At 38.5% G+C, this 12264-nt stretch overlaps 1 protein-coding gene across 1 annotated transcript in view; it reads right to left on the bottom strand.

Annotated features, from left to right (window-relative positions):
- sytl4 (synaptotagmin-like 4) overlaps positions 1-12264 on the bottom strand; it is a 29765-nt gene that overhangs the window by 14180 nt on the left and 3321 nt on the right. The window contains exons 3-8 of the mRNA XM_022683671.2: positions 11086-11276; positions 6324-6539; positions 6035-6144; positions 4512-4626; positions 3378-3488; positions 623-812 (exon numbers count right to left, since the gene is read on the bottom strand). Coding sequence (XP_022539392.2) covers positions 623-812; positions 3378-3488; positions 4512-4626; positions 6035-6144; positions 6324-6539; positions 11086-11204 — 861 coding nt within the window. The 5' untranslated portion in view covers positions 11205-11276. The remainder of the gene's footprint in view (positions 1-622; positions 813-3377; positions 3489-4511; positions 4627-6034; positions 6145-6323; positions 6540-11085; positions 11277-12264) is intronic.

Below are 12264 nucleotides of genomic sequence, written 5' to 3'. Positions count from 1 at the left end.
TTTACATTTTTCCAGAATTTTTTTTCTCCAATTTAGCTAGGCCAATTATCCCACCCATTAAGCAGCTACTCAGCTGTATATCCCACCCCATCACTTGTGATGTCACAGCACAAAGAGGGTTAAGACTAGCACACGCCTCCTCCAATACATGTAAATCAGACTCCGCCTACATCAGCTCACAGATGTCTTGTGCTGATCAACATCACCCTAGGAGTGATGAGAGGAAAAAGCGCCATCTACTGTACCCACCCAGAGAGAGCAAGGCCAACTGTGCAGCTGATGGCGAGCTGCATAACCTGGATTCGAACCAGCAATCTCCCGATCATAGTGGCAGCGCTTTAAACTGCTGGACTACTCAGCGCTCCCAGTAATGTGGTTATGATCAGGACTGGCTAGCCAATTCTGGCTGGAATTGTCCAAGTGAACAGACAGGCGATATGTAATGAAGTAGCGAGGCCCGACATGTAGCTTTTAATAGGACCTGGCAAAAGTCATGGGACAAGACAATTAGCTCCTGTGCCATGACGTTTGGCATGTGTACTCTGAACCCATTTACATCTTACACTTTTGCTCAAAACCTGATTGGACAGATAATTTTTGAGATATATGGATGTGTACTTACAGTCTCAGTACCAGAGATGGACCCTGAGGGACTGTGTGTTTTAGTGGGAGTCGGGGCCCGTTCTGGAGTCGGGGCCCGTTCTGGAGTAGGGGCCCGTTCTGGAGTTGGAGCAGCAGAGCGAGCAGGACTGGGAACAGTCACTCTGACAGTAGAACCTGCTGGACTGGACCTAATCACCAGCTCTTCTTTCCTAAAAAAAAAATAAAGAACGGTTCTATTTAAAGTTGAAATCCGATGATAAGTACAAACTTTTGTCAAATATCCCACTCCTGATCTTCTCCAGTATTCCCAAATACAGCACATTTAGCCGATGCTCCCAAAACTCTTACAATGCTAGTGATAGGGGCATAGAGTAACCCATGCAAAGAAATCACTGTTTTTACACTATTAGCAAGCCCAAAGTAGCTTAATACTTCATGGTTAGATTTCTGAGGATCCTGATATTTAAAATGAGGCAATGAGAACTTGAAATAGGCACTTAATTCTTACAGTCAATAAAAACCCAGTCAGTGTCTCAGAAAATTAGATTATTTCATTTAAAGACCAATTGGTACTTTTGGCAGTGTGGGCAGTGTGCCAAGTCCTGCTGGAAAATGAAATCCGCATCTCCATGAAAGTTGTCAGTAGCAGAGGGAAGAATGAAGTGCTGTAAGATTTTGTGGGAAAACAAAACTGCACTGACTTTAGACTTGATAATAAAACACAGTGGATCAACACCAGCAGATAGGGAATCAATTCCTGTATCCTACCCACTCGTTCATGCTCATCAGTGAACTTATCTTGACTTAATTCTTAATTTCAAGATGAGGGCACCCAGAGAACTTGATTATGGTAATGGTTGTATAATGGTGTGTTTAAATGTCAGGGCTCCTAAAAATTCTACTAGTGAAGTGTGGAGCTACTTTGAGCTTGCTAATGGTGTAAAATAAGAAATTCTTTGCATGGGTTACGCAATGTCCCCATCACTAGCCTTTTAAGCCTGTTGGGAGCATCGGCTCAAAGTGCTGTGTTTGGGAAACGCTGGGTAGAACAGAGGTGGGCAAATGTGCTCTACAGTTGTGGTCAAAAGTTTACATACACTTGTAAAAAAACATAATGTTATGGCTGTCTTGAGTTTTCAATAAGTTCTACAACTCTTATTTTTCTGTGATAGAGTGATTGGAACACATACATGTTTGTCACAAAAAACAGTCATAAAATTTGGTTCTTTCATAAATTTATTATGGGTCTGCTGAAAATGTCACCAAATCTGCTGGGTCAAAAATATACATACAGCAACAAAATTTGTCAATTTTGGTGATGTAGCGAGTTGTGTCAATCAAATTAGCTTCATGTCATGGCCTCTTCACTTCTTGTAAGTGATTCTGATTGACTACAGCTGTTGACTTCTCATGAGCCCATTTAAATAGGGCTCATTTGACCCAGTGATTAGACTCAGCTACAAAAGCTACAATGGGAAAGTCAAAGGAACTCAGTGTGGATCTGAAAAAGCGAATTATTGACTTGAACAAGTCAGGGAAGTCACTTGGAGCCATTTCAAAGCAGCTACAGGTCCCAAGAGCAACTGTGCAGACAATTATACGCAAGTATAAAGTGCATGGAACAGTTGTGTCACTGCCACGATCAGGAAGAAAACGCAAGCTATCACATGCTGCCGAGAGGAGATTGGTCAGGATGGTCAAGAGTCAACCAAGAATCACCAAGAAGCAGGTCTGCAAGGATTTGGAAGCTGATGGAACACAGGTGTCAGTCTCCACAGTCAAGCGTGTTTTACATCGCCATGGACTGAGAGGCTGCCGTGCAAGAAAGAAGCCCTTGCTCCAGAAAAGGCACCTTAAGACTCGGCTGAAGTTTGCTGCTGATCACATGGACAAAGATAAAACCTTCTGGAGGAAAGTTCTCTGGTCAGACGAAACAAAAATTGAGCTCTTTGGCCACAACACCCAGCAATATGTTTGGAGGAGAAAAGGTGAGGCCTTTAATCCCAGGAACACCATGCCTACTGTCAAGCATGGTGGTGGTAGTATTATGCTCTGGGGATGTTTTGCTGCCAGTGGAACTGGTTCTTTGCAGAAAGTAAATGGGATAATGAAGAAGGAAGATTACCTCCAAATTCTGCAGGAAAACTTAAAACCATCAGCCCGAAGGTTGGGTCTTGGGCGCAGTTGGGTGTTCCAACAAGACAATGACCCAAAACACACATCAAAAGTGGTAAAGGAATGGCTAAACCAGGCTAGAATTAAGGTTTTAGAATGGCCTTCCCAAAGTCCTGACTTAAACCCCATTGAGAACATGTGGACAGTGCTAAAGAAACGGGTTCATGCAAGAAAACCATCACATTTAGCTGAACTGCACCAATTCTGTCAAGAAGAGTGGTCAAACATTCGACCTGAAGCTTGCCAGGAGCTTGTGGATGGCTACCAAAAGCGCCTAGTTGCCGTGAAAATGGCCAAGGGACATGTAACCAAATACTAATGTTGCTGTATGTATATTTTCGACCCAGCAGATTTGGTGACATTTTCAGCAGACCCATAATAAATTTATGAAAGAACCAAATTTTGTGACTGTTTTTTGTGACAAACATGTATGTGTTCCGATCACTCTATCACAGAAAAATAAGAGTTGTAGAACTTATTGAAAACTCAAGACAGCCATAACATTATGTTTTTTTACAAGTGTATGTAAACTTTTGACCACAACTGTATATTGATATAGATATGCTAATTTTGTTTTATATCTAATACAGAAGCCTCACCTCTGCAGGGACGGAGTGCTGCGCAGGGAGTCTGTGTCGGCCCGGCTGCTGCTCAGGCTGGTTCTCTCGGCTGAGTCCGTATCACTGCGCTGCAGGTTCTCACTGGATGAGCTGGACAAGATCACAAAGATTCACTGGAAATATGATACCAGACCGGATCTGTTCTCTTTTAGAAAAGGGTCGTTTCATTGCAGGCGCTGTTTTATACTTAATGACCGAACAGGCTGGTTCTGTAATTGTGACCTTTTTTAATTAATAATGAAGAATTGGTCCCCAAATAGTAAAGAATTTGTTTTGAAATTGTTGCAGCAGTAAAATACAGTTATTCTGTGAGCCAGAAGCACCGTAAAGGTGATGTTGGTTCTGTGAATTTTTCCCATATGCTAAATCAAGTCAAGTAGTTCTACTGTCAATACAGCATATGTACAGAACGTACAGAGGATTAAAATTACATTACTCTCCTTCACAAAGGTACAAGTACAGCAAGATAAAAATATAAATCTAAAAAGAATGAGGGACACTAAATGTACAGTACAACAAGGTCAAAGATTTAGACATACGTGAGACAATAGACACAAGACAATAGTGCAATAGTGATGGGGTATTAAAACATAATTACAGTACCATTGTAAACAAAACAGGACCCGTATAAATATCAATGCAAATATAAAAGGTGGTGGCTAATGGGTTAGACTGAATATGGATATTAAGAGTCTTGGTTTTCTTCACAATTAAAAATTTGGATAAATTGCTAAACTTTAGCCATGGGCAAAAACATAAAACACCGTGTGAAAACAAATCTAGATTTAACATCTCTGTAAATACGTGGCTAGTTAACTTAAGGTAACATGGCTATAATGGTAAATTGGTTGATTTATCACTTACAAATCCCAAATGATTTGACTTATTGTAAAATCACTGAAACTTTTCATTAAAATAATGTATTTTCACAGTAATTATTCCACTGCAAAATGATGTATTTATATCATAACTTTGGCCAATTCTATTTTGTTCGCTATTAATAATAGATTGTGTTAACTCAGCTTCAGTTTTTAAGCATCAGTTGATATTTGAAATATACTGTGGACAGTGAAAATGCTGGGGTTGTCTCCACCGTGTGGTGAGGTGACTCACGTTGTGTTTCCCTGCGCGAGATCCTTCAGTCTGGGTCGGGGAACGGGTAAACTCTGGCTGGAGTTCAGCTCTGTACTGTTCAGCAGAACCTGTCCTGTAGTTTCACGCTTCTTAGCTGGAATGACACCATAAACATTCACACTGTTCACACTGTTACACTACATTCAGTCAGAATATTATAACCACCTCCTCGTTTCTACAGTCACTATTAATTTTAATCAGCTGCCCGATCATATAGTTCACTCTGTAGTTGTATAATAGACTGTAGTTCTGTATCTGTTTCTCTGTATACTTTATTATTCTCCTCATTTTACCCTGTTCTTTAATACCCAGAACCCACAGGATAGAAAACCACCACAGAACAGCTATTATTAAATAACAATAACAATAACAATAATAACAATAATAATATTTGGGTGTTGGGTGGTTACACTCAGCACTGCAGTGATTAGCACTGATTAACATAGTGGTGGTGTATGAGGTGTTAGACAGACAGAGACAGATGGACACCGACAAAGAGGTAGATAGAGGGATAGACAGACAGACGGATGGGAAGATAAATAGACAGAGATGAGACAAACAGACATGAATAACGATAGATAGATGGACAAATGGATGGTGAGATAGATAGACAGACAGATGGGAAGATAGATGGACAGAAAACAGTGTGAGAGATGGATACACAGACTGACAGACAGACAGACAGATGAATAAGAGATAGATGGACAAATGGATGGTGAGACAGACAGACAGATGGGGAGATAGATGAACAGATACAGACAGATTGAGAGAGATACACAGGCTGACAGACGGATGAATGTGAGATAGATGGAGAGAGAGATGAATGAGAGACAGACAGACAGAGAGATGGGGAGATGGGTGGACAGATGCAGACAAACTGAGAGCTAGACAGACAGACAGACAGACAGATGGATGGAAGGATAGATAGAGAAAGATGATCAGAGACAGGCAAGTGAAGAGGCAGAGAGATGGATAGATTGACAGACTTACATGGAGAGATAGAGACGGCAGACAGAGATGATAAACAGATAGACAGATGGAGAGATAGGCAGAAGGACAGAGATAGCTAGAGTGATAGATGGAGAGGCAGACTAATGTAAATCACTGTATACAATAAACAGAAAACAAGAGGCACCAATATCAACAGAATGACAATACTGAATAAACATGTGCTTATTCAGGTATTTAGTAAAGTGTCTCAAGTGTCTCTCTAGAAGTGCAGATGTAGAGAATAAACAGTAATTTGCAGATAAATAGACCTAAAAATAACTCCAAATTATAGTAATAGCTGCTCTGTGGTGGTTTTCTCTCCTGTGGGTTCTGGGTATTAAAGAACAGGGGGAAATGAGAAGAATAATTAAGTATACAGAGAAACAGAAGAGTAGAAACAAGAAAATGTCTTTTGATACGTATCCAAGTATTCTTTAAGTGCATTAGTAGAAAAGTGAAAGTAAACTCGGATGTCTCCATCACCCTGCCGGGCATCCGTTTCCTGCACTCACTTGGAGGCCTCTTCCTGAGGGAGGTCCTCACTATGTCACGTCCCGGAGCTGTGGAAAAGCGGTTAACCCTCTGATCGTAGAACCAATCGCCTGTGCTCTTCTTCAGATCTCTGAGAGTAAAACAGAACACACACACATAGAGCTTCCTTCCACTAAACATTAACCAGCTGCATCAACCCAAACCGCTAATTTTCCAGTCCGCCGTGCCTCTGAATGATGAGGGTCTGGAACAGCCAGTGAGGCTCAGAGCGCAGTGAGAAATTATGGGGTGTGTGGGAATAATACTCACGCCTCTTTGGCACACACACTGCACACCCAGGCTCGGTTGGGTCGGACGGCGTGACAGTTCTGGCACACCTCGTGTTTGCACACCGGGCACTGGTTGGTGCGGGAGCCCAAGCGGCCCATGGGCTGCTGGCAGCGCCCACAGCTGCGGGTACTGTAATTTCCACTGCTGCGCTTCGCCCCCTTCCTCCTGATCTCCAACAACTCAAACTTCAGCCTCCTGTTCAGATCAACAAGGGTGTGAAAAGTATCTCCATTTATTACTCTGTAGGTAGAAGTATAGATACTAGGGTTTAATAAAATACTTCTGTAGAAGCTGAAGTATCGACTCAAGCTTCTTATTTTTTAAGTAAATGTGTAAAAGTATTGGTTTCAAACTACTTAAAGTCTAAAAAATAAAAAGGGTCAGTCTAACTTTTAGCAGATTAATTTTCTGACGTTATCAAGCTAAATTCGAACTGAAGAAGAAATGGGTTTTCATCCAATTTTTCCATGATTGAGTTTTTCCATTTCAGCCTTTTGCAAACAGAATTTCAAGAAAATGAAAATTAGTAAAAGATCTCGCAATTTTTTTAATTGTCCATTTTTGTATCTTGTAACACAAATCTAAATGGTATAATACAACTAGCAAAATGCAAAAATTGCAAAATCAGAAAATAAAGAAAAAAGATAATTTTTTTTCATTATTTCCGAAATTACGACTGTGAGGGGCAGATATGGAAATGTTTTTTTTTTTTTATGGATGAAAACCTTTCTAATAAACTAAACAAAATTAAATAACATAATTGCATTTTACATCCAGTTTTTATTCAGAAAATTTAATTAATAAACACTGACCAAAAAGTAATGTAAGGGGGTAAAAACTGATTGATTAAGCGGAATTATAAATCTGGTTAATCTCTACCACACTTTGGAATTACCATAATTAAAAGTCATGATGCATTGTGAAGGCAAACTAAAATCCCCCACTTCCATTTTTAGCTGAATCCACCCTCAGCTCAAATCTGAAAGATGCTAAAAAAAAACAAACAAAAAAAAACATACATATACACACACACTAATATATATATATATATATTATAATAATAAATTGGAGGGGTTCTTTTTCAAGAGGCACTGTGTGATGTATGGGTTTAGGGGCGGGGCAGAGGGGATAGCTGATTGGGCTGAGCAGTGTGTTTTATTACTTTAGAGAAACACATTTCAGCTATTAATGGAAAAATATATGGTTAACCGGGTCAGGCTCAAGAAAACGGTCTGTGACATAGGCGTCAGTTTTTAATGCTATTTTTATTTCTTATTTTTATTTTATACAAGTTGCACACTTGTTAGAATGTTATAATCACACAGCTTTTCACTCCTCCACTTCTTCGCATTACACACTTGACTTGCAGCGCTGTGCGTAGCTGTTCTTAATAAACATTGTTCTTAAAGAATAGGTCTATGCTTCTTTAGTGTTGCAATGTTAATTAACATTATTCTGAACATATTTTGCTCATTCTAACAGCCCCAAAATGTTTTTAAATTCTCAGTTTTAACGCTCTACTTACTAAATAAATATCAGGTTTAAATCGGGCTTTGGCTCATAATTACAGTTTACGGGGCGGGTCGGGCTGGGCTAGGGCTGGATTTTTTGGCCCCGATCTAAGCTCTAGTCTGTACTGAGCTTTAGAAGAGGACCAGACTGTGTGTGTGTGTGTGTGTGTGTGTGTGAATAAGCGAGTTAGTTATTAATCCATATTTCAGTTGTTTATAACGGTTTAAATTAAACAGAACTCTAACTGTTTACTAGAACTTTTTTTTTTTATCTGTTTTTGAGACAGAAAGGAAGTAGCCCAATATATATATATGTATATGAGGTCAGCTTTTAGGGTGTGTTCACACGTATCTTGTAGTGTGAATGTTGCAACTGCTCAGTGTTTCTAAGGAAAATGCTGCTGAAGCGACAAAGAAAAAAGTAGGCATGGCCAAATAACATGTTTTTTAATGCTGGAATGCATTCTCAGTGATGAGCCCAGCTGCAGCCCCTGGAACTCCTTGATAGCCCCTGTGATACTGTAGAAGATGAAACCGAAACTTTACGTAAAGCGCTGCTGTTCTTTAGCACATGAGCTTCAGTTTAGGAACAAGGTGTGTTCAGACCAGTTTGGACTAAAGTCGAAAACATCATATTGTGTTAAGAGGCTAAAACAAACATAGGATTTGGTCTGCTTTTACCAAAACATAACAGGTAAAAGTCTGTGAACACAGCATTTTCACTTGCACAAGTTTTAGGTTCTATTTAGCTTCCGTTACGCTAAATTTGATTGGCAAGAGATGGCAAAGAGAAGCCAAAATATGTTCTTACCAAAGGAAGTTGGTTTCAGTTAACAGAAGATGAAAAAGAAGAGATAAAGATTTTTTTTCAGTAACCAATAAAATAAGGAAGCAATAGCCTATTTAAAAACTAAGCAATATCATACCCAATGAAATAAAAAAAGGTAAAATTTTGTATAAAACACTTAATATAATATTTACGTCTAGCCTAAGTACAATTCAGAGAAACTGAATACTGCCGAACTGTTCAGATAATCTTACATACAGCACTACCTGTCTGCTAATCCCGGCCTTCAGGCCTTCATTTACTCATAATTATATGTACTAGGTGTTAAAAATAGGTAGGAATGTGCAGGACAGCTTATATAAAGTGCAAAATATCAAACTTACGTAAAACACATGGACAGAACCTCAATAGTTTCATGACCTATGTATATATATTTTCTCAATTGTGTTTACTTAGTGGGAAGAGACCATTAATGTGGGTGAGCTGGTATATCCACTGCTTTCATTTTTTGCATATTTCAATAGTAATGTCTGAATAGGCATATCTACAGTAAAGAGAGAAATATTATATATATATATATATATATATATATATATATATATATATATATATATATATATATATATATATACACACACAAACATATACACAGTACCAAAAGTTTGGACACACCTTCTCTTTTTCAATGCGTTTTCTTTATTTTCATGACTATTTACATTGTAGATTCTCACTGAAGCATCAAAACTATGAATGAACGCATGTGGAGTTTTATGTACTTAACAAAAAATGAGCTGAACCTCCACAGTCACCGGACCTGAACCCAATCCAGATGGTTTGGGGTGAGCTGCACTGTAAGCCCGGATAAGTTGAGTTTACTTAAAAAAATTGAGGAAACCGGTTGCCTTAAAAAAGTTAAGTAATGGGCAATGAAAACTTAAGTTAACATAACTTAAAACATCAAGTTAATACAACTAAATGGAAAGTTGATTTAACTCTTTTGTTTTTGTTACACCAATTCATTTGCCCAACAATTCTACTTAGTATCTTGAGTTACAAGTAAACAAAAAATTTGATTTCTTCTTACTTTTCTTTTTTATTAAACTTTACTTAAATATTTGTATAAATATTCATGGAAAAAACAGACCAACAATTACATTATTTGTGTTTTATTTCAATTTCAATATATTAACATGAAATACAACAGGCATATCTCTTGTAACGTTCTTGCAAAAGTGTTCATTTAAAAACTGGAATATACATTTATGAACACAATGGACATATTTACCTCAAAAACACCTCTTAAAATGTAACCAACTAACTTGACAGTACAATAGTACATTGCTTATGCTCTCAGCGGACCAGTCACAGCTGCCACTGTCCGTGTTGCTGAGCCTGCGTGTCGGACAGTCTAAATGCAATTAATATGTATCCTCCACTGGCTCATGTGATTTAGCCTATAGGCAACAAATAAGTAAAACTAGAATTGTATTATTGTGATGTAAAGTAAACACTTACCAAATGGCAGGGTTGGTAGAAGAGCAGTATCAGATGAAAAGCAGCAGGTGAAAATGTGGTCACAAAACAAATGGCTACTTAAACACGAAAAAAATAAGTCTGCCTCACCAACAGCAAGCTGGGAAAAGGGCGGGCTTAAATGCAAAAAAAAGTTTTTTTTTCTGTTAAATAACTTAAAAAGTTAAGTCTATCAGTTCAAAAACTTAAAATGTTTAGTTTATTAAACTAAAAACTATTAACACGTTTAAACATGTGCTGGAATGAGTACAATATACTTACATTTGACAGTAATGGACTAAAACTTAATAATTTATGTACATTGAATATACATTTTTAATTAGAAATAAAATCCGGGCTTATAGTGTGGAGCACAGAGTGAAGAAGACAAAGGAGCAACAAGTGCTAATAAACACCTCTGGGAACTCCTTCCTTCCTTCAAGACTGTTGGAAAACTTTTCATTTCAGGTGGCCACCTCTTGAAGCTCATTGAGAGAATGATGCCAAGAGTGTGCAAAGCAGTAATCAGAGCAAAGGGGGGCTATTTTGAAGAAACTAGAATATAAAACATGTTTTCAGTTATTTCACCTTTTTTTGTTAAGAACATAAAACTCCACATGTGTTCATTCATAGTTCTGATGCTTCAGTGAGAATCTACAATGTAAATAGTCATGAAAATAAAGAAAACGCATTGAAAAAGAGAAGGTGTGTCCAAACTTTTGGCCTGTACTTTGCAAATTAGTATTTTTATATTAATCGTGTTAATCACACAATGTAGCTTCGATTAACATGATAACTTTATAGTGTAACTGTATTATAATGTAGTCTATTATTTTATCATTATAAAAGTTTCATAACAGTCTTCAAATAACAATAATATTTTTTATGGCAATATTTCTAGGACGATGTCCTAAGACAGATCTACACTCACTTGACCCGCTTCTCCTCCAGGTGCCGGAGCTCCTCGTCCCGGCGCAGGACGTTCAGGATCAGGTCCCGCTCAGAGTCGGTCAGGAACGAGACGTTGATGGTCTCCATGCTCTGCACCATCTCACCCGGTCAAACCCTCGCCTTCAGGACCAAGTGCTGAAGCTCTGTGCTGAGCGTGAGGTGGATCTACACCTAAAATAAATAAAATAGAACTCGCGTCAACAAAAACGACATACACCCTACAGACTGCACTGATTAAACAGGCTGATCCGAGAGCACACTCTGCACAGCGCTGGCTGTGAGAGAACGCTGGCACTCGGCGCTGAGTAAACAGCAGAGGCCTGTGCTGTTTGTAGAAAGGGTAGAGACTTTGATACAGAGCTGCAGTGACAAATACAGGGAGTGTGCTTTATTTAATTCCACTGCTGCTATTTACCAGAGTTACTGCTGCTGCTACCGATCATGTAGGACACTTTATTTTATGGTCTTGTATCTGTTTCTCTGTATATTTAATATACATTTATATTTTATTTTTTTTCTCTGTAATAATTATCATTATTCTTTCACACTGTTTTTTAATGCTCAGGACCCCACAGAACAGAAAACCACCACAGAGCAGCTATTATTTCTATTATTTGGGTGGTGGGTTCTCAGCACTGCAGTAACACTGATTGGCTACACCACTCAGCCTCACTCTGCCTCCATTGTAGTAACATCACATGACCACAGTCTTCAGCATGAACAGCTAGCGCCCTTTGTTGCTGCATGTGGGCAATGCATTTACAGCTCTTTAAACGTGTTATTTGTAAAACACACATTTGTTACAGATGCATTATCTATTTAGTAGTGTTTAAAACAACAACAACAAGCTAAATCTGACATTATCAATACCAATTTAGTCCCCTTTCATAAGTATATGATACTGAAATGTGATATATACAGAGTTTCTTTGATTTTACCAAATTAAAAACCTCTGGAATATAATCAAGAGGAAGATGGATGATCACAAACCATCAAACCACCAAACTGAACTGCATGAATTTTTGCACCAGGAGTAAAGGCATAAAGTTATCCAAAAGAAGTGTGTAAGACTGGTGGAGGAGAACATGATGCCAAGATGCATGAAAACTGCAAAAACCAGGGGTATATCGGATTGCTATTTTAACGGCGCACCTATCTG

Source organism: Astyanax mexicanus, chromosome 10 (genome assembly GCF_023375975.1).
Source record: "Astyanax mexicanus isolate ESR-SI-001 chromosome 10, AstMex3_surface, whole genome shotgun sequence".
In the NCBI taxonomy this organism is placed as follows: domain Eukaryota; kingdom Metazoa; phylum Chordata; class Actinopteri; order Characiformes; family Acestrorhamphidae; genus Astyanax; species Astyanax mexicanus.
Note: the sequence above shows the minus strand (reverse complement) of the source record. Positions and strands in the feature narration are given on the sequence as shown.